Genomic DNA, 20,848 nt, shown 5'->3' with positions numbered 1-20,848 from the left:
TCTTCTGATTTCTGGTTAAAAGTTGTGTTGTTGCCCTTTTGAAAGCTTTTAAGATTTTCTTTCTGTCTTTGTTTAGTAGTTCTACCCTGATGTGCTCAGATTTGGTTTTCTTTGTGTTTATTCTTCTGAGATCTGCAGCACTTCGTAAGTGTATGGCCTACTGTCTTTTATCCATTTGGGGACTTGTTGGCCATTGTCTCATCAAATACTGCTTCTGCTCATTTTCTTTTAGTTCCTTTGACCCTAGCTGCACATGTGCTAGACCTTTTCACTCCTGTATTGTTTTCTGAGTTTCCCCTCCTTTATCACATTCTTTGAGCCATGGTATTTTCTATTGGTGTGTCTTCCATTTCACTCTTTTCAGCTGTATCATAACTATTGCTAAATTACCTCTTCAAGTCTTAATTTTACAGTATTTTTCAGTTCTAGAATTTTCAGAATTTTGTAGTTACTTTGTAGATTCAAATTATGACATTTGCCATCTTGTCATTTTTCTTATTGGACATGTTAGTCATTTTAAGGCCTCTTTCTGGTAAGTTCAATTTCTGGATAAACTGAAAGTCTGTTTCTATTATCTTTTTTCTTTGTCCTATCTCCAGGGAACATTTGGTTGTCAGGCGTTTCTTTTCTTTTTCTTTTCTTTTTTTTTTTTTTTTAAAGATTTTATTTATTTATTTGACAGAGAGAGAGAGACAGCCAGCGAGAGAGGGAACACAGGCAGGGGGAGTGGGAGAGGAAGAAGCAGGCTCCCAGCGGAGGAGCCTGATGCAGAGCTCGATCTCATAACGTCCGGATCACGCCCTGAGCCAAAGGCAGATGCTTAACGACTGACCGAGCCACCCAGGCGCCCTGAGTGTCAGGCATTTCTTACACAAAATAAAAACTCTGGATAATGTTTTCTTCTTGAGAGGATTTACTTTTTCTTCTGGTAGGCAGTAAGAGTAGGGACAAATCCTTTCATCTGTCTGGGCTGGTGATCGTTCCAGAGTGGTTTTGGTCTTCACAGGGGGAGGTCAGTTTGCAGTTTGGCTTTGCTCCTAGTGTATAGCTTTCCTAAGTGAAAGCCTGGGTGTTTTGTTGTTGACTCTGATACCATCTTCTTCATGAACCCTGAACTTTAGTTTTTATCTCAAGAAATGTGAACCCGACAGAAGCTTTGCTCTTTGCTGTACTTTCCTGTCACTCTCTCAGCCTGCTGGCCACTGGTGCCTTGAAGGGCAAGAGGCTGAATGTTAGGCTCCCTTCTTTTTCTTTCCTTTTCTCTGTGATCATAACCTCTCAAATTTAGCTGCCTTGGTAGTCCCATACTCCAGTTTTTGTTTTCCTGATGCTGTTGAGTTTGCTGAGAGCATTGCTTTAGCATCATTTTCTTTTACCCACTAGTATTTGCTTGATTTCTCAGCTTCATGGGGCCATGTCAGTTATATGTTAGAAAACTCTGTTGAAGATAGTGCAAATGTGAAGGCTCACATCAATCCATTTCACAGAGTATTGACCTCACAGTTTTGTCGTGGTAGCTCTGTGATTCCTTCATGCAGATTATTTTTCTTGGTTAAGTTTGATTGGTTTTTACCAGTTTTTCATAGCATGAGGATTGGTGTGATATCAGCTAGATCACTGTAGCTGGAAGTTTGCTTCCACCTTTAGAAAACTGGAGATACTTATCTTTAGATTAGAGGGGATTTTTACTCATGTTACTTTATTCACTCAAATCTATATCAATATGTAAATCTACATCAAATGCAAATATTTCTATATTTTAATAGGAAGCTGTGTATTAACAGTACATTTTATTAGCAACTGAAATGTCTTTACAGAGCTAAAATGTTATCATCATAGGATTGAGGTATTTAATGTAGCAAAGTGATTTTAAAAGTCTGATTTTTATAGTTTGTGGAGGAAAATTAAAAATAATTTATGTTTGTGAAAAAGAAATCATATAAAAACACATACTGGTTATAGCAGTAAGGAATGAAAATGTGGGTCTGGAGAGAATTTTTGGAAATCTTTTGTTGTATTTTGTTTTTTTTCCTAATAGAAAGGCGAAAAAAAGCTTCAGCATGGGAAAGAAATTTGGTGTATCCTGCTGTTATGGTTCTCCTTCTTATTGAGACAGTAAGAATTTATTTGCCTAGTTAAATAAAGCAAATTATTTTTTATTTACTTTGGTATTTGAGTATGGCAACTTCCTCAGCTAAATGGTTTCAAGTAAACTGGTTTTCTATCAACAGGATTAAAATCCATCTATACCTTTATTTGGAAAACCCCAATAGAGCAAAAATGGTAATTGCAATTTTTAAAAACTCCTCAAGATTAACTCTTTCTTCATGAAAGCAGGACATTTATTCTTTTGTGCTGTTTAGAATTAAGAGACGAGGTATTGCAGCTGTCTTGCTTCAGACTCTATGATGGGATGTGAAAATTATATTATTAAATTAGTTTTGATAACATTTTAATCATTTTTTAAATCTGTGGAGTTGTGGCTTTCCAATTGGTGGAATCCGTCAGTAACTGAATCTATATTATTAGCTTTAGTCACAAGCTTTGAAATTGTAATAATTTGCAGAAGCTTTTAGAGTTTACTCTGGAGTTTTTGCAGATAGTTTGATTACTTTCAGTTTGATTGTGGGTAGAATTTTGATCTTGACTTCTCTGTTCTGAAGCATATATTTGGTCGATAACTTAGATTGTAATACATGTGTACTTACAAAATATCTGTGAAATTCGGAACTGATGATCATTTTTTATGTTGTAGTCCATCTCGGTCCTCTTGGTGGCTTGTAATATTCTTTGCCTGTTGGTTGATGAAACAGCCATGCCAAAGGGAACAAGGGTAAAGTGCTTTAAATGTCTTTCTTTTGCAAAAGTGTTCTGTATATATACCCTGAGTGTTTCAAATAAGTAACTTAAAACATCACCTTTCTGCACTTATGTTTCAGGTTGTATGAATTTCTTTATGTAAAGAGCCTTCGTAAACAGTGTTTGTGAACTGTGACTTTTGTTTCTAATTTCTTACTTTCCGTTGGCCAATCCTTTTATCAAATATCAGAGTTTCCTTTTAGATTTTGTATCACAGTTTATTTTTGTTTTACTAAAGTTCATATTTGTAATTCTTTAAGAAAATGTATACTCTGAAATAGTGATGGGGAAGTTTATTAGATTGATTCATAGTGTTTGCAAAAGATCTTGATATATGGTTGTTAGGGACTTACGTTTCAAAAGAGTCACACGTTTTATGAAACTGAGTCAAATGTTTAGTTACTGAAGGAGAGTCAGATGTACATCTTTTCATGAATTAACTTTGTTTTCTGTCTTGTTTAAACGTTGATGATTCTATTAAATTCTTTTAGCCTTTTTAAATGTATCTTCCATATAGAAGGTAGTTATCACTAAAGATTCATATTCGGTGTACTTCTAGGAGTCTCTGTAAACTTTTGATGACAAAGTTAGCATTTACATTTTAACATTTTCTTATATTTTTCGAAGTCAGTAGCTTTCTTATTCCCCATAGAAAGGACTTCAGAATTCTTCCAGGCTTTTAGTGCTGCTTCTCTCTCTCAACCAGAGAATGTATACTTTTCCTCTCATAGAAAAAAGCCAACATCAACCAAAATTTCTTCCCTTAAGTCCAAGATGAGATACTCTGTTCTTTCAAAGCTGATTTTTTTTTCAGCCGTATTCTCCAGTTAGATGCTGCCCTGCTCTAACTTGTGCTGGACCTTGTGCCTTCTGTTACTGCCCATTGTCTAGCCTGCCAGCATGCTTTCCATGTGCCTCATTCCATAGGTGAACAGAAACACTAAATAGTACTTCATCTGCAACCTGGTCTTTATCTTTTGTTTAGACCCAAATTCATTGATAGAGCAGGAAGTTATCTACTGTGTTGGCTTCTATTCACTTTGTAACCTTCTTTTATACATTGCACACTGCCTAGTCCTAAGCCCTCATGGTACATTTATGGACCATCCCCTTAGTGTATCATAGAGAGGGACTTATACCTGGTAGGACCCACGCATAATTGTGTAAATAAATCAGATCATCTTAATCCTGCCTGGAGGACTTCTCTTGAGACAGGGAATATTTCCAAAATGTTTTTCACCCGGCCAATAAGCTTTCTATTAACATTATTTGTTTCTTTGTCAAAAGATTGACAAAAAATTGATAGTTCTTTGATTTATTTATGTATGTAAAATTTCCATGAGTATTCTTACTTCTTTATGCCAAAATTAGAATGTATACATGACATGTATGGTGTTATTTATTGGTTTATTTTTTATTAACCTCACTGTACATTCTTAATTTTCCTGGTATTTTTGTTTGATACAATTAAAGCTGATAGTAGAAAAGTAGCTCATATTTGAATACTTCCTTTAATTGGTAAGCTTTGAAAATATTCTTTCTACTTTAGTAAGAAATTATTTTATACCTGTTTGGTCTTGTTAATAAATATTAGTTTTTCTGCTTGTTTTTTTAAGTTCTAGATAAAGATAGGTTTTGACAATAGGTATAATGTTTTGGAAAAATGTGTAGTGTTACATTAAAAAAAAATCTGTGTTAATTAAGTTATGTCTTTTAAAAATGTCTGAATTCCCAAGGAAGATTTGGGGAATCAAAACTTTCAGAAATGGGATATGCACACTCACTTTCTTTCTATGCTTAGCCTACTTTGATGTATTTTAATTGTATAATTTTTATATGTTGTTTCAGGGTTCATTTAAATAATTATATGTTCTATTCCTGTGGTACTGTTTTAAAAAAATTTCTTCCAACAATATTCAGGACTTTTAACAATAAACATAATATCATTTTGATAAGTAAATTACGTTTGAGATAAATCAGAGATGTTTAGAGCTTGTTAAAATTATTAACACGTGCTTGCATTAGTTGATGAACGCAGTCTAATGTCATGTTTTATTGTCCTTTAAAATCTAGATGTTATTCTAGGGTATTAAACATTCCTAATTCCTGTATTTATGAACCAGTTTTAGGGAAAGCAAATACATAGTGTCATTGAATTCTGAAAAGTGATTTTTTCCCCCAGGGTCCTGGAATAGGAAATGCTTCTCTTTCTGCTTTTGGTTTTGTGGGAGCTGCACTTGAAATCATTTTGATTTTGTATCCTTTCTTTAACTAAACATTGTTTAACAAATTTTCTGTTTAGTTTTCTGGGACAGTGGTAATTTACTAAGACACTTGTCTAAAAGGGAAAAACAAGTCAGTCTTCCTCAAGCATGCCAAGTGGCTTTGTGTTTTGTTTTTCCTTTGGACCTTAAGAGTTTCTGGAGACTACTGAGAACTTAAGGAAACTTGCATTCTTAGGAGAGTTTTTTCCTTGATTCTCACAGCTATCTCATGGTGTCCTCTGTTGTCGGTTTCTATAGCCTCCGATTTTTTGGAAATTTTATTCCCAAGAAGGATGACACAACTATGACAAAGGTAAGATAAAGTTTTAGGTGGCTGCGCCTCCCTTTTATGTTCCAAGGCAAATGAACTGTTTTATTTTGTAATCGCCCTGAATGGTTCATTTGCAGTGATAGGTATTTGTTTGTAAATTGCATAAACACGAACTGAAAGATTTTCAAAATGCTGAAATGAGTGGGAAAAGGATGTGCTGCTCTGTTTAATTTGGATGGCATCCATTCACTTGTAAATGCATAGAACCGCAGAGCTTGTTAACCAGCTACAGAAAACTACTGAAAGGACTCTTTCTCCTCTAAAGAAAACGTATTGCTAATGAGTAACTTTGATTGTGCAAACTGTACTTCAGGGAGCTTGTTTGAAATCTGAAGAACTTACTTGCTACAAGTAGTAGAGACAAAGTATTTCAAATTTGAATAATTAAAGCAAGACGGAAGAGTTCTATTCAGAAACATTTTGTAGTCTGAGGCTAATTTGACTTCCTACAATGTGTCATTGGCTTTGGAATAACAAAGACTGTTACCTTATATAGTGACTGCATCTTTTTAAAATATTCCCACAGGCTGACCATGAAGAATAAGTAATAAGAGCTGCTGGTTTCTTTTCTTTTTATTATATATCACAGATTTTCAGCCTGTTTTAAAAGGGAAAAGTTATTTTATGTACTTTATTTACCTATCTATAGAATGCTATGACTTGTTGAGATACTCAGCATCTAGTTGAAGTGATCATCAGCATTATTCAGTATTTTCAGCTCCTTTTATTTAATATGAAAGAATAAGCATAGGATACATTGGAAATGAATTATTAGAATTCAGGGGTTTTAGATTTCTAGCTTTTCGGTATTAAATCTTATAACAGTTGAACATACTTGAAGTAGCAGATACCTTGAGCAGTAGTCTGGCTTTAAAATACGGTCAGAAGTATTAAATGTATTCATTCTATTTTACTTGACAGGCAAACCTTTTTAAAATGGGCAGCCTCGATCAGTAATGTAAAATGCGTTGTTTGAGGTGTAATTTAAATGTTCTAAAACTTCATATTTGTGCCAGCTACTGTAAATATCTTCTAGAACCTTACAGATGGAACTTTAAATATTTGTAGAAAACGTTTCTTACTCTCTTTAAATTCTCTATTGAGTAATATCATTAAGAAGTTAGCAAAGCACAGTACGGTAGTACAAGGTAAGTAGAATGTGCAGCTAAGTCCCCAGAATGTGAGTAGGTTGACTGCATTTATCATTCCGCTGTCTGCCCAGTATTCTTTGTGATCCCCACACAGATCATTGGGAATTGTGTGTCCATCTTGGTCTTGAGCTCTGCACTGCCTGTGATGTCAAGAACACTGGGTAAGTTTGCAGGAGAAATGTCCGTTCAAAGTCCATACCTTGTTAACATATCTTTCTTAAACTTCTGCCTTGACTTTTAGTTTCTGCACTTTTTCAAAAAGATCATCCTTTGAAATATAATATTTCCTTTCACATTATTTTATAACTTTATTTCTGTACTTCATTTAATGTAGAGAACCATACCAAAACAAGTACTTTTATCAACTAAAGACCAATAGTTTTTTAAGTACTTAAAAATGTTCCTTCTCCAAACAGTGGACAGTTTTTTCCACTGACTAGTTAAGCTTTTGAGTTCTCTGGTGAGAAAATTGTGGTATTAAAAAAAAATGTTTACTGTCTAGAAAGTATAAAACTAAGTTTTTATAAGAAATGTTTTTTAAAACTTATAATTTAGCATGTGGTTTAAAAAATTGTAAATGTATAAAACTTATTTTAAGCTGCTTCATGTCCATGAAATAGACTTGAAAATAGTGAGGTCTTTACGAGCATGTGCTGATTTCAAGGACGTCCTGTAGTTTAATTTTTTTCTTGCCTGTCATTTATATAGTTTTCTTAATTTTTTGATTTACAGGAACTTTGATCATCTTTTAAAAGTAATATATTTCTACATTGTCATTGAAATAGTTGAACAGTTCTTCACCTGGCCTTCTTATCTTTTATAAAGCAAGTTGCAGGCTGTGATCTCACTTCTTGGCTAAATATTATTTCAGACAAAAGTTTCCGTTAGGCAGTTCTGTTTGGTTTTCTGGACTTAGGTTTCCACTTAAGAGCGTTCACAAGTGATTAGAAGAATCCCATCATTCAACATCGGCAACTTGCTCATAACAAAAATTACTAGTCGCTTTGAGTTGCTTTTGTTTACCTCTTCTCTTGCCTCTGTTGTTGATTCAAGACTCCTGGCCAGCAGGGAGGCGGGCTGCAAGAGGGAAATAGAGGCTTTATGGTTATCTGTGCAGTGCTTACCAAGAATTTCGTTTTAAAGTGAAATCTAAGTATAAATGTAAAGGGACCACTGTTCCACAGACTAATACAAAGCTTATTTAGTTAGTGGTCTTACTTCTTTTGTGTTTGCTTTATAGGAGTTGTTATTGTTTTGACATCTGCTTATGGTGTGCTAATCTTGAAAATGCCAAAAGTATGCCCGTTAGTAACTTCATTTGTAACTGAGTGATATCATTTGTATTATGACCGTCCAACAGTAATTTCTGTGATATTATAGCCACCCTACCATTTAGTCATTTATAAAACTCACTGTGATCTGTTATTTAAGATTAATTGTTAATAGTGATATATACTAATTTTATGGTAGAAAATTGCACGGTAGGTATACTTTTAATACAAAGAAAACAAATTAATGGCAAAATTTGCTTTTTGAAGATCAACAAATTAAATTCCTGAATAGTTTGCCATAGAGATAACTAAAAAGAAGAAAAAGAAAGATGGGACAATTAGAATGCAGCTAACAAACGCCTGGACCCAGCTGTCCAAACAGGATTAATGGAGCGCATTAGGGTACAGTGAGTCATGTGGCGCTTTGCAAAATATCAGCACGCACTGCATTACAGGTTATGCCCAGTGGCACTGAATAGATGAAAAGAAGTAAATACGTTAAACAGATTCACGGAGGCTTTTCACAGTATTAAAAAAGCAAATTTCTGGACTAAAAGAAGCAGCTTTATTTTAGTATTATGGGAAATGCAAACTAGAGAGTTACTTTGTAATTCCTCTATTAACCCTTTAGGACCGAGCCTTTGATTTTTAAGAAGATAAAATGTGGAGAATTGTCATGAATGTTATCCTGGTGTATAACAGGATTTTGATTTACCAGCTGAAAAGCTCATAAGCCTAGAATAGAGGATGTGTTTCACAACCACATTCCAAGCTGCGAAAGTTTTTACTTTTTCTCTTTGCATCTCCTGAGCAAAGCCTGACCCTTAGGATGCTCTCATCTGCCCCTGGGAATCCCACTAGCAGCACCCCGTCCCTTATAGTGAAATGAGACATGAAATAGCAAGGAAAATCCAACGTTAGCTGTATATGAGCAGCTTTTCTCTTATTTCAACAATTTATCAGTGATAGTTTTTACTTTAATTATAAATTGAAAATACATTGAATCCTGTGTAAAATGATTTGGTGATATTTTTGCTTCAAAAATGATAGTGTATATGAGTTTTTTGGTTTTTGGTTTTTTTAATTTGCTAGCTGGTGGTGTTAGTGCAACGGAGGCATCATTAAACTCTAGCTTTAGAGTTCAGTGCCTGGTGTGATAGGACACATTCATTAAAGAATTCCTTTGATGAGCTTCTTATATTTGAATATGGAAAAATGTGTACTAATTGCAAAATTGCCACAGAGTAGATTTTATAAGCATATCACTTGACAACTAAGAATTAAGTCGTGAGGACGATTTTGACCATGTGTTTTTAGCTAAATATAATAAATATAAATGATGGTTTTGTTGTCTATTGGAAACACAAAGAATCTGAGCTTAACATTTCTTATTTGAACTCTTTAAAGTCCTTTAAAAGTAATGCCATGTCAGTGTATATGATTTCCAAAACATTGCTTTGCTGCCTATTTAGACTTAAGTTTTGAAGAATCCAACATTTTGGGGGACTTGATGTCCGTATGTGCAGTGAACAGTTTACTGTTTGCTTTGACCCTGACTGGAGGAGGTGGCTGGCAAACAAGGTGAAAACAGAACAGGACCAAGCCTAAGGAACTCTCTGTAGATGCCCAAACTTTTCTGTAATCAAATATTTTAAAAGCAACAATGAATTCTGTAAGAAGGATTTTGTAGGATTGCTGACATGCTCTTTATTATGCTTAATCTGAGAGATGGACCTTTTTTCCAATTGTTACTTGCAATCTCCTTTACCAGGGAAAATTTTTCTCAAATGCTACCAACAGACCTTGCAATACTGTCATTAATTTTTTTTAAAATTATTTTGATAGTTCTGTTATCTTGAAGCTCTTTCTGTAACTTGTAAATTATACAAGGCCCAAATGCAGAGTTTTAAAAGAAAATATACTTATGATATTAAGAATATTTACCCCTTTGAATCACCTTGAATTTTTTTTTTAGTATTTCCATATACTTCTTATCTGGGTCCTATCTAGTCCCTCATCTTGTAGGAGATAAAGTGAATTACTCTTTCATTCCTTGATGAAGGGAACCTGTTTAAAAACTGGTCCATCTTGGAGAAGTCTTGATTTGGGGTTTCACAAATATACTATTAATCTTTACCTTGGGCCAGTTCTTTCCAATTCTTAGTGTAAAACAAAAGTGAATGATGTTTAGAAATGACAAGTGCAAAATAGAATATAAATCATAACATGTATTCCTAACTATGAGTTTGATATAAAAATAAAAATTTCTCAGCAAAAAATTTGTATATGACTTACTTACATTCAGTTATATTGCAGAGAGAGTGCACTAATTGTCTTTTGGTTGATTGCTGTTCTTATATGTGAACAATAAATCTATATCTAGTTATAATATCTATCAATAAAGAGAAAGTATTCTGTGTCAGATGCATTAAAGAGTTAAGAGACTAATGCTCAATCCCTAAATGCTCTTTATTCCCATTTTCTACTTGTTGTATTCTTCTGGTGCCACTCTCGTTTCAGGGAACATAATCCTGTCTGAGAAAAAGTCACGTTGGCTACACATTACCTAAATAATATAGCCATCTGTTGACAAACATTCAAATATTTTAAATTTTAGTTTGTTATGAAATATTTTTATATGAAAATAATTACTAGTTAGGATAATTTAGCTAGAAAGCGGCTTAAGATGTAATCCTTAAAATGTTACAATTAAAAACCAGACAGTAAGCTAAAATAAGGGTCTACTTTGTACTAAGAAAAAAGGCGTTAGCCTGGCTGAGAGTACTTTATAGCACATCTGCACACAATCAGTTCTGAGATCAGTGAGTGTATTATGTCTTTATTTGTAGGAGATTTTATTTTAAAATTAATTTTAATTAATTCTATAAGTATAGACATGAATAAATTCTCCTTATAAAGAATACTAAAATTAGAGATCAGGCTACAATTCCTTGTGACCACCAGTTTTACTCCCAGTCCCATTTTCAGAATGTCCAGGTCTTCACCTCTTCTTCTGTGCATATGTAGACATACCTGGTGTCTCTGCAGGAAATGTGAAATCCTCACCTGGGGTTACCAGGATGCTGACTCTGGTCATTGTTTTTGTTCCTTCTGTTGCCTCCAGACCTCAGTGTGCTGTCCAGCAGGAGTTGAAATCATCTCCTGTACTGGAACTCAGTCATCTGAAAGTGATTTTCAAACTCCAAATACTTAATTATCTCTTTTTGCTCAGGTTACCAGTGACCTCTTAATTATCTGATCTTGTGGATTCTGTTTTTGTCTTAATTGTGCCATGGCATTTGCTGTTTGTAATCCCACTTCCCATATCTCTTTTTTCTTTATTTCTCGTCCCCATTCCCCTGTTTCCTTCTTCTCCTTTGGCCATTCTTAGCTCTCTCTTTTACTGCTCCTCAGCTGTACCTGTACACTTGTCCCCAAACCCAAACCCCCAACCCAGCACGTACCCCTGAGCGAAGAGCAGATAATCCCAACTCTGTACTCCATGTGGGTGCCATCCCACACTGGTCATTTCTACAGCAGGACCCACGCTTGGTGTGTGTGTCTCTCTCTGTCTCTCCCTCCTTCTTTCCCTCCCTCCCCCCCTCCTCCGTATTTCCCTTCAGTCCGCGGCCACTTTCTGTCTAGCAGGCCAAGGCAGGAACCTGAGATGACGTTAGAGGCCTCTGCTTCTTCATGCTGACGCCTAATGGCGATGCTCAGTTTCGTCTTGTTAATATTTCTCACTTTGCCTCTTCCTTCCCATTTCCCTTACAAAGAAGTGAAAAGAATCAGACTCCTGTAAAATCCAAGCAGAGAGCTGAGTTTTATGATTTTATTTTAAATACTTTATTATTAGGGAATGTTCATGAAGTAGATTCTAAACAGGTGTTCTTTTCTTTGAGGAGAATAGAGTAAGAAGTGACACCAGACGGAATGAACTGAAGAAGTATTTGCTTTTCCAGGTCAGGAAGTGTTATTGAGGGACACTGTGGAGGCTCCATCTCTGGATATTTTCTTCAGGAAGAGAGTAGACAGTTCCTGTCCAGTTTTCGGGGAGCTTAAACTATTCACCTATTTGAAAATCAGAACTTAGGTGCTTCTTGGACAGTGATTTTCATTCCCATTCACTGGCTTTTAGTTTTTTTAAATTCACATAGTCTAGTTCATCTGGCCTACTAAATAAGTTGCCTTCATATTAGGACAAAATAAATTTGTACCATGTAAATAGTTGTGACTAAAATTGGTTTGATATTTGCAAACACACTTGCCCTCTCTGAGCTTTGGTTCACATTGCTCCCACCTCTCTCCTCACCTGTCTACTTGTCCAGTTCCTCCCCATCCTCTAAGGCCAGGTCACAGGCTGGTCACACATGAAGCTCTCGAATTCTTAGGCATTCAGCCTTGTGTTATACATACCTGCATCTACTGGCTTTGTCAAGAAACTTTACATTCTCATAAAGGACAAGACCATATTTTATGCATCTTTTTATCCCTTCCAGCATCTAGTTAATAAGTATTTGTGGTGTCAGTGGATGCCCTGCGTTGAATGTGGACTGTGGTCTTGGAATAGGTGAACCAAGAAATCAGGTGTCTTGTGTCCATCCTGATTGTCTTTATTTCCATGTTTCAAGCTTGTTTGACCAAGTATTTTAGTTTTATCATTTTAAAAGACCCTTATAATAATAACCAAAAGATAGAAACAACCCAAGAGTTCATCCACAGATAAATGCATAAACAAATTGTGGTCCAGTACATACAGGGGAATATTATTCAGCCATAAAAAGGAATGAAGTCTAAGTGAAATAAGCCAGTCACAAAAAAGCAAATACTGTGTGATTTCTCCTTACATGAGGGTCCCATGGTCATCTAAACCACAGAGACAGAAGGGGGAGTGGTGGTTGCCAGGGTCTGGGGCAGAGGGGGAAGAGGAAAAGGGGGACCTGCTCTTTAATGGCTGCAGCTTCAGGTCTGCAGGATAGAAGTTCCTTAGGTTAGTTGTACAGTAGCGCGAATGTGTTTTACTGCACACTTAAAAATAGTTCAGATGGTAAATTCTGTGTTGTGTGTGTTTTACCACAAATAAAAAAAAGGAAGAATGGTGTTCTGACACTGACACAACATGGATGAACCTTGAAAACATGATCCTAAGTGAAATAAGTCAGGCACAAAAGCCACACGTTGTAATATTCCATTTATATGAAATGTCCTGAGTAGGGAACTTGACAGAGAGAGAAAATAGGTTAGTGGTTGCCAGGGATTGGGGGGAGGGGTTGTGGGTAGAAACTTCTTAGTGGGTCTGGGGTTTCACTTTGGGGTGATGAAAGAGTTTTGGAACTAGGTAGATTTACACAACATTGTGAGTGTACTCAGTGCACTGGATTGTTTTCTTTGAAACCATTAATTTTATGATATGTGAATTTCATCTTAATAAACTATTATTTTTTTAAAGACCCTTACACAGTAACATAGTAGACAGTAAATATTTGCTCTGTCCTCTGTTTCCTTGGTGTGGTAATCTAACTGATTCTGAGGTCTACCTATTTTTATGACTGTGAGTCTGCCTTTGAGTGTTCTCTGTTTGTTACCCTGGTGATAGGCGCTTGATAGAGGAAGCGGGGCAGAGAGCAGGGGCCTTTCTAGTATAGGTAGGACCTAACCAGGAGCACCTTCCATCCCCCTCCTCTCCATGCAAAGTCTTCTCATGATTTAATGGCTAGTTTAGCACCCCATCCCCTTCTCTTACAAGGAAAATGTAATCCTGTCACTCCCCTGCTTTCTATGCTTCAGAGACTTTTGCCATTGGAATAAGGTTCTGTCTCATTAAGGTGGCACAGGAGGTCCTTTAAACCTAACCCCTGCTCGTATGTCCAGCTTCATTTCCTGCCGCTCTGAGCCTCACCTGCTTTGAACCATGATTAATAGTAACGGTGTTCTTTGGGTGTACTGGGTGGGAACAAAGTACTGCTCTACTTTGCATGCCTCCAAAGATGTGACTTCATCTGACATGAGTGATTTTGTTCACCCCCCATTCCCTGGCACAATGCCATTCAAGACTTGACTCAGCCATTAACTCCATAGAGAAAGTTTTCCCTGAGTCTCCGCCCTTTAGACATCCCTCCTGTGTGCTCTCCCATCGCCCTTCATTCTCCACACATCTGCCTCATCACTGAGCGTGTTGTGTTCTAAATGCTCACTTTTCTCTTCCCTCCATAAAACTGTGAGTTCCTTGAGGAAAGGGTTGGTCTGTCTGCATGCAGCTTTCAGTACATCTGTGGGAATTCATGCTTCTTAGTTTCCCATTTTACTTAACTGCACAGACATTTAGTTTTGCTGGAAATATATATGAAAATGTGAAATATGTTATTGAAAGTCTTCGCTTCTTAGGACGTGAAGACAATTCCGTGAAGGGAATAAATACCTTACGTACTTACTTTGTAACTCCTTCAGTATACTGTACACAGTATACTGTAGGAATATGACAGGGACTGAAAAATACTATAAAAATTTAACTTATAATGCAAGACCAAATACAGAAATACAGAACTTCTAATTAAACCTAATTGCCACAGCCATAAACTAATATAGGCATGCATGCTAACGGGGTGTATATAGTCTGAAGACTAATAGATGTATTTTAACAGCTTTACTGAGGTATAATTGACATATCATAATCCATACATATTTAAAGTATATAGTTGATAAGTTTTTTTTACAAGTTTTTTTTTTTTTTAAGATTTTATTTATTTATTTGACAGAGAGCCAGCCAGTGAGAGAGGGAACACAAGCAGGGGGAGTGGGAGACGAAGAAGCAAGCTCATAGCGGAGGAGCCTGATGCGGGGCTCGATCCCACAACGCCGGGATCACGCCCTGAGCCGAAGGCAGATGCTCAACCGCTGTGCCACCCAGGCACATACTTACAAGTCTTGACTTATTTGTACACCTGTGAAACCATTACCGATCAAGATAGTGAACATACCTGTCACCTCAAAATGTTTCCTTTTAGCCCTTTGTAGTTCTTCCCTCACACCTCTCCCACTGTATCACACCCCTACCCTGTATCCCCAGGCAACCACTGACCTGCTTTTTCTAACTATAGGTTAGTTCATGTTTCCTGGAATTTTATATAAATGAAATCATACAATATGTACTGTTTTTGTCTGACTTTTTTCACTCAGCGTATTTAAAGATTCACCCAGGTTGTTGCATGTATCAGTAGTTCATTTTTTATTGTTGAGTAGTGTTTCATTTTATGTGTGGACCACAATTTGAACATTCACATCCAAGTCTGTATATGGGCATATGCTTTCATTTCTCTTGGGTATTAACTAGAAAATGGAAAGCCTGGTGTATGCTTATTTTTTAAGAAACTGCCGGACTGTTCCAAAGTGCTTATCCATTTTGCATTCTCAGAACAAGTGTATGGGAATCCTGGTCCCTCTCTATCTTCACCAATACTGGTATAGTCCATCAGTTAATATTTGCCCTTCTAATAGGTGTGTCGTGCTATATCTTTGTGGACTTACCTTGCATTTCCCGGATGACTAGAACGCTCATTTGCTGTCTGTATATCTCTGGTGAAGTATCTTTTCAGGTCTTTGGCTCATTTTAAAAATGGATTATTTTCTCGTTCTTGAGTTTTGGGTGCTGTTTATATATTCTGGATAAAAGTTCCTTATCAAGATATGTGATCTGCAAATATTTTTCCCATTTGATGGCTTGTCTTTTTATTCTTTTTTTTTTTAAAGTCTTCAAACATTTTTTTAAAAGATTTTATTTATTTATTTGAAAGAGATAGAGACAGCCAGCGAGAGAGGGAACACAAGCAGGGGGAGCGGGAGAGGAAGAAGCAGGCTCATAGCAGAGGAGTCTGATGTGGGGCTCGATCCCAGAACGCTGGGATCACGCCCTGAGCCGAAGGCAGACGCTTAACCGCTGTGCCACCCAGGCGCCCCGTCTTTTTATTCTTTTAACAATGTCTTTCAAAGGACAGACATCCTTAATCTTGATGAAGTCAAATTTACCAAGTTTTCTTTTTGGATTGTACTTTTGGTGTTATATTAGTATACTGAATCTTTCTCTATCCCCAGATCACTTATTTATCTCCTGTGTTTTCTTCTAGAAGTTTTGTACTTTTAGGTTTTAGGTTTTGTACTTAGATCTAGAAATTAACTCCGTTTTGAGTTAATTTCTGTGTATAGTATGAGGTATGAATTGAGATACATTTTTTTTGCATATGGGTAGCCAATTATTCTAGCACCACTGCTTGAAAAGTCTATTCATTTTCCCACTGAATGGCCTTGAAAACTTCATGGAAAATCAGTTGTCCATGTATGTGTGGGTGTGGGTTTGTTTCTGGACTCTATTTTGTTCCATTGATGTCTCTGTTTGTCTTTACATCAATACTGCACTGTCTGGGTTGCTGTAGACTGAGCGTAAGACTTGAGATCAGGCAGTGAAGTCTGTTCTTTTTGAGAGTGGTTTTAGTTATTCTAAGTCCTTTGCATTCCCTGTGGCTTTTTAAATTAGCTTGTCATTTTCTACACAAATGTCTGCGAGGGTTTTGGATTGTGTTGAATCTGTAGAACAAACTGGAGAGGATTAAGATCTTTACAATATTGAGTCTTTCAGTCCCTGAACACTGTATGCTTACTTAGTTCTTTAATTTGTCTCTACAAAGTTTGCATTTTTTGTTTAGGTCTTGCACATTTGAATCTGTTCTAATGTATTTCTTTAAAAATTTAATTTCTTGTAATAGTTCATGGCTGATACATAGAGATACAGTTGATTTGTGTATATTGGTCTTTTATTCTGCAACCTTGCTAAACTCACTTATTAGTAATAGTATCTGTTTTATAGATTTTGTTGAATTTTTGTTGATGAGGATGATGTCTGTGAATGAAGATAGTTTAACGTTTTCCTCCAATATGGATGCTATAATTTATTTTTCTTGTCTATAGCACTATCTGGAGCTTCGAGGACAATGTTGAATAGCAGTAGTGAGAACAGGCATTCTTAACTTGTTTCTCACCATAGCAAGAAAGCATTCTGTCCTTTACTGTTAACTGATAATAGCTGTGGTGGTTTTTTGCTTGTTTATTTTGGTAGATGCCTTTCACCAGGTTGAGGAGGTTTCCTTCTTTTCTCGTTTGCTGGAGTTTTTATTGGGAACGGATGTTGGATTTTGTCAAATGCTTTTTCTGAATCTACTGACATAATCATGTGGCTTTCTTTTTTAGACTATTATTAATGTGCTGAATTACACTGAGTGATTCTTGATTGTTAAATCAATCTTGCATTCCTGGAATAGCCCCCACTTGGTCATGACATAGTATCCTTTTTTTTTTTTTTTTTAACATTGCTGGGTTTAACTAGATAACATTTTGCTTAGGATTTTTGTATCTGTATTTGTGAGTGCATAGATCTGTAGTTCTTTTTGCTTGTTAATAACTTTTTTCTGACTTTGATTATGTGAGTAATGCTGTCTTGATTGAAAGTATCCAGAAGTATTTCCTCCTCTTCAATTTGCTGGATGAATGCTATACACTAAATGTTTGTGTCCCCCCAAAATTTGTATGTTGAAACTTAATCCCCACTGTGATGGTATGAGGAGGATGGGGCCTGTAGGAGGTGATAGGTCATGAAGCACCACCGTCATGGATGGGATCAGTGACCTTATGAAAGAGGCCCCAGAGCACTCCCTTGCCCTTTCTGCCATGTGAGGTTATAGTGAAAAGATAGCAGTCTGTGAAGCAGGGAGCGGAACCTTACCAGACGCAAACTGTGCTGGAGCCTTGATCTTGGACTCCTAGCCTGCAGAACTGTGAGAAGTAGGTGTTTGTTGTTTACAAGCCACCCAGTCTATGATATTCTGTTACAGCAGCCCTAATGGACTAAGACAATGAGTTTTTATAGAATTGGGGTTTTTTTCCCTTCAGTGTTTGATATAGTTCATCAGTGAAACCATCTGGACCTGGAATTTACTTTGTGGAAAGGTTTTAACAGCAAATTCAATTTCTTTTATAGATAGAGGACTATTCAGCTTATTTATTTCTTCTTGAGTGAGTTTGTTAATGTGTTTTAAAGAATTTGTTTATTTCATCTGTGTTGTCAGGTTTTTTGGCATAAAGTTCTTTTATTATCCCTCTAGTATAGATAGATACATCAGTACACTGCAGTGCTAATTACCTACTCATAGTGATATTGGTAATTTGTTTCTTTTTTTTTCTTTAATAGTATTGCTAGAGGTATATTGATTTTTTTTAAAGATTTATTTTATTAGAGAGCACGCACACATGCATGCATGCATGAGTCAGGGGAAGGGCAAAGGGAGAGGGTGAGAGAGAGCATCTCAAGCAGACTCCCCACTGAGCTCAGAGCCCAGTGCAGGGCTCAGTCCCATGACCTGGAGATCATGACCTGAGCCGAAATCAAGAGTCAGCTGCTTAACTGACTGAGCCACCCAGGTGCCCCAAGAGGTTTATTGATTTTTATTGATCTTCTCAAAGGAACAGTTTTTAGTTTCATTAATTTTTCTCTATTCTTTTTCTATGTTCCTTTTATTGATTCACTATTATTTACTTTCTTCTGCTTATTTTGGTGTTTATTTTTCTCTTATTTTTCTGCTTTCTTAAAATTGAAGCTAAGTTCCCTGATTTGAGATCTTCTTTATTTTCTAACATTGGCACTTAGCACTGTGAGTTTCTCTCTAAGCACTGCTTTGGCTTTACCCCCCTGAATTTTGATCTGTAGTGTTTCCATTTTCATTCAGTTCAGTATCCTTTTTTATTTTGTCTTTGACCATGGATTATTTAGAAGTCTGTTATTTAGTTTCCACATATTTGGGAATTTTCCAGAGCAATTTGTCTGTTAGTGATTTCTAATTTAATTCCATTGAGGTGAGGAGGAAATATATTTTATATGACTTGAATGATTTTGAACTTATTGAGACTTGCTTTATGGCCCAGAACATGGTCTATCCTCATATATCTTTGTGCCTGAAAAGGTGTATTTTATTTGTGGGTAGAGTGTTCTATAAATGTCAGGTCAATTTAGTTGACAACATTATTCAAGTTCTTTGTATCCTTACTAATTTTCTAACTATTTGTTTTATCCATTATTGAGAGAAGAGTTTTGAAATCTACTAAGATTGTGGATTTGTTTATTCTTACATTTCTGTTTTTGCTTCATGTATTTTGAAGTTCTCGTATTAGATTCATAAATATTTAGGGCTGTTCTCTTGATGAATTGACCCCTTTATAATTATGATAGTGATGATGACATTCTTTATCCTTGGTAATATTCTTTGCTGTAAAATCTACTTTGCGTGACATTTGATTATGGTTACATAGTATACTTTTTTCCATTCTTGCACTTTCACCCTGTTTGTGTCTTTATATTTAAATAGTTCATTTCTTACAGATAATGTAGAGTTAGGTCTTGCTCTTTTATCCAGTCTATTAATTTTCATTTTTGAATTTGGATGTTTAGACCATTTACTTCGAGTATGATTACTGATATTATTATGTTTGAATCTATTACCTCGCTAAAATCTATTTTTTCCCACCTCTTCTTTGTTCCCTTTTTCCTCTTTATCTTCATTTTTCTGGATAAGCTGCATTAAAAAAATGATTCCACTTTATCTTCTTTGTTGGCCTATTATCTGTAACTGTTTGTGGTATTTTTTGGACAGTTTCTCTCTGGTTCATAGCATAGATTTTTAAGTTATCACAGTCTCCCTTCATGTAAAATCATAGCACTTAGTATAGTATACTATGAGTGTACTTCCAACAGTGTTCTTCCATTTTTAGCCTGCCAGTCTCCTGCTCTTGTTATCACACATTTTATTTGTACACATTATAAACCCTATCATACATTGTTTCCATTTTTGCTTTAAACAATGACCCTGAGTGAGATCATGACCTGAGGCGAAATCAGGAGTCGGATGCTTAACTGACTGAGCCACCCAGGCGCCCCAATCTTGGTGTTTTATCAGAGAACATTTAACTTATAAATTCATCTTTTATGACAAGATGTATGTATTCTTTTTGGGAATCTTACGTTAAAGCCTTGGATATCATGTCAGCCATTTGTGTGAGATGCCAGCACATCTGGTTTATTGGTAGAGTTTATTTGTTTATTGGTAAAGTTTATTGGTAAAGTTATTGGTAAAGTTACTTTAATGATCCCTTCAGTCTGTCAAGCTTTATAAACTCTCAGTTTATTCTTGTTAGTAAGGAACAGGAGCATGCTTGCTAGAAATCAGAGACAACCCAGGTGGGCTAGTAAAGGTAAATTCTCATGATTCATATTGTAGGTGGAGTAACCAGCTACAATAAATGAGGTTTTGTATCTTGGTTCTTGTATAGGTATGAATAGAAAAAGATCTTTATTCAAGGAATTATGCATAAAACATTTCAGCTGCATCTTAGTGCACATTATTCACAGATAATCCAGATAATATGGCCTGTGCTTAGCCACTGCTTAACTCGGCTTTTTACCTGGTGTGTATTTTACTTATCTTTTAAAGAAATGACTTCGGGATGGGAGTGAACATTTCAGTATTTGACTAGGAGAGTTAAATAACAGCATTTGATAATTGAGTTAAAAAAATACTCCTAACTAAAAAATACTACTAACTAAAGAAGTTAGTAGTATTTTAAAAATATGCTGCCTTAATACCCTTTTATGTATTTCTCCAGAAATAGAGATTTTGAAGTATTACATGTTTGTACAATAAGTGTTAAGTTAAAATTTTAAGTATTGTTACTTTTTCTTAACTGTTGGTGCTTTTAACAAAAAAGTACATTTTACAGTTTAATACTGTGACATAAACCTCTCAGATGGAGGTTTAGGGGAGTGATTGTTTAAAGTTTCTTGCTGTTCAGTCTTATAGAAGATTTTCAGAATTGAAGAGCTGCATATGTTGTCCAGAGTGATCTTTATTTATTTATTTTATATTATAATAATATTTT

At 35.8% G+C, this 20,848-nt stretch overlaps 1 protein-coding gene across 13 annotated transcripts in view; it reads left to right on the top strand.

The window, feature by feature from the left end:
- The window catches only part of LMBR1 (limb development membrane protein 1), a 178,047-nt gene that overhangs the window by 130,332 nt on the left and 26,867 nt on the right, over positions 1 to 20,848 (top strand). For 12 of the 13 annotated variants that reach the window (XR_004619410.1, XM_034639997.1, XM_034639971.1 and 9 more), the window contains 5 exons: positions 2,039 to 2,115; positions 2,756 to 2,833; positions 5,042 to 5,115; positions 5,346 to 5,436; positions 6,700 to 6,766. Coding sequence is in view for 12 of the 13 variants with exons in the window: in XM_034639997.1 (XP_034495888.1) it covers positions 2,039 to 2,115; positions 2,756 to 2,833; positions 5,042 to 5,115; positions 5,346 to 5,436; positions 6,700 to 6,766 (387 nt within the window). In the remaining variant the exon portion in view is untranslated. Of the gene's footprint in view, positions 1 to 2,038; positions 2,116 to 2,755; positions 2,834 to 5,041; positions 5,116 to 5,345; positions 5,437 to 6,699; positions 6,767 to 14,631; positions 15,562 to 20,848 lie in introns of those variants that run through there. The other variant, XM_034640020.1, reaches the window with a different exon arrangement.

The sequence above is a fragment of the Ailuropoda melanoleuca genome, chromosome 1, assembly GCF_002007445.2.
Source record: "Ailuropoda melanoleuca isolate Jingjing chromosome 1, ASM200744v2, whole genome shotgun sequence".
Taxonomy (NCBI): Eukaryota; Metazoa; Chordata; class Mammalia; order Carnivora; family Ursidae; genus Ailuropoda; species Ailuropoda melanoleuca.
This window is presented reverse-complemented; position numbering and strand designations above follow the sequence as displayed.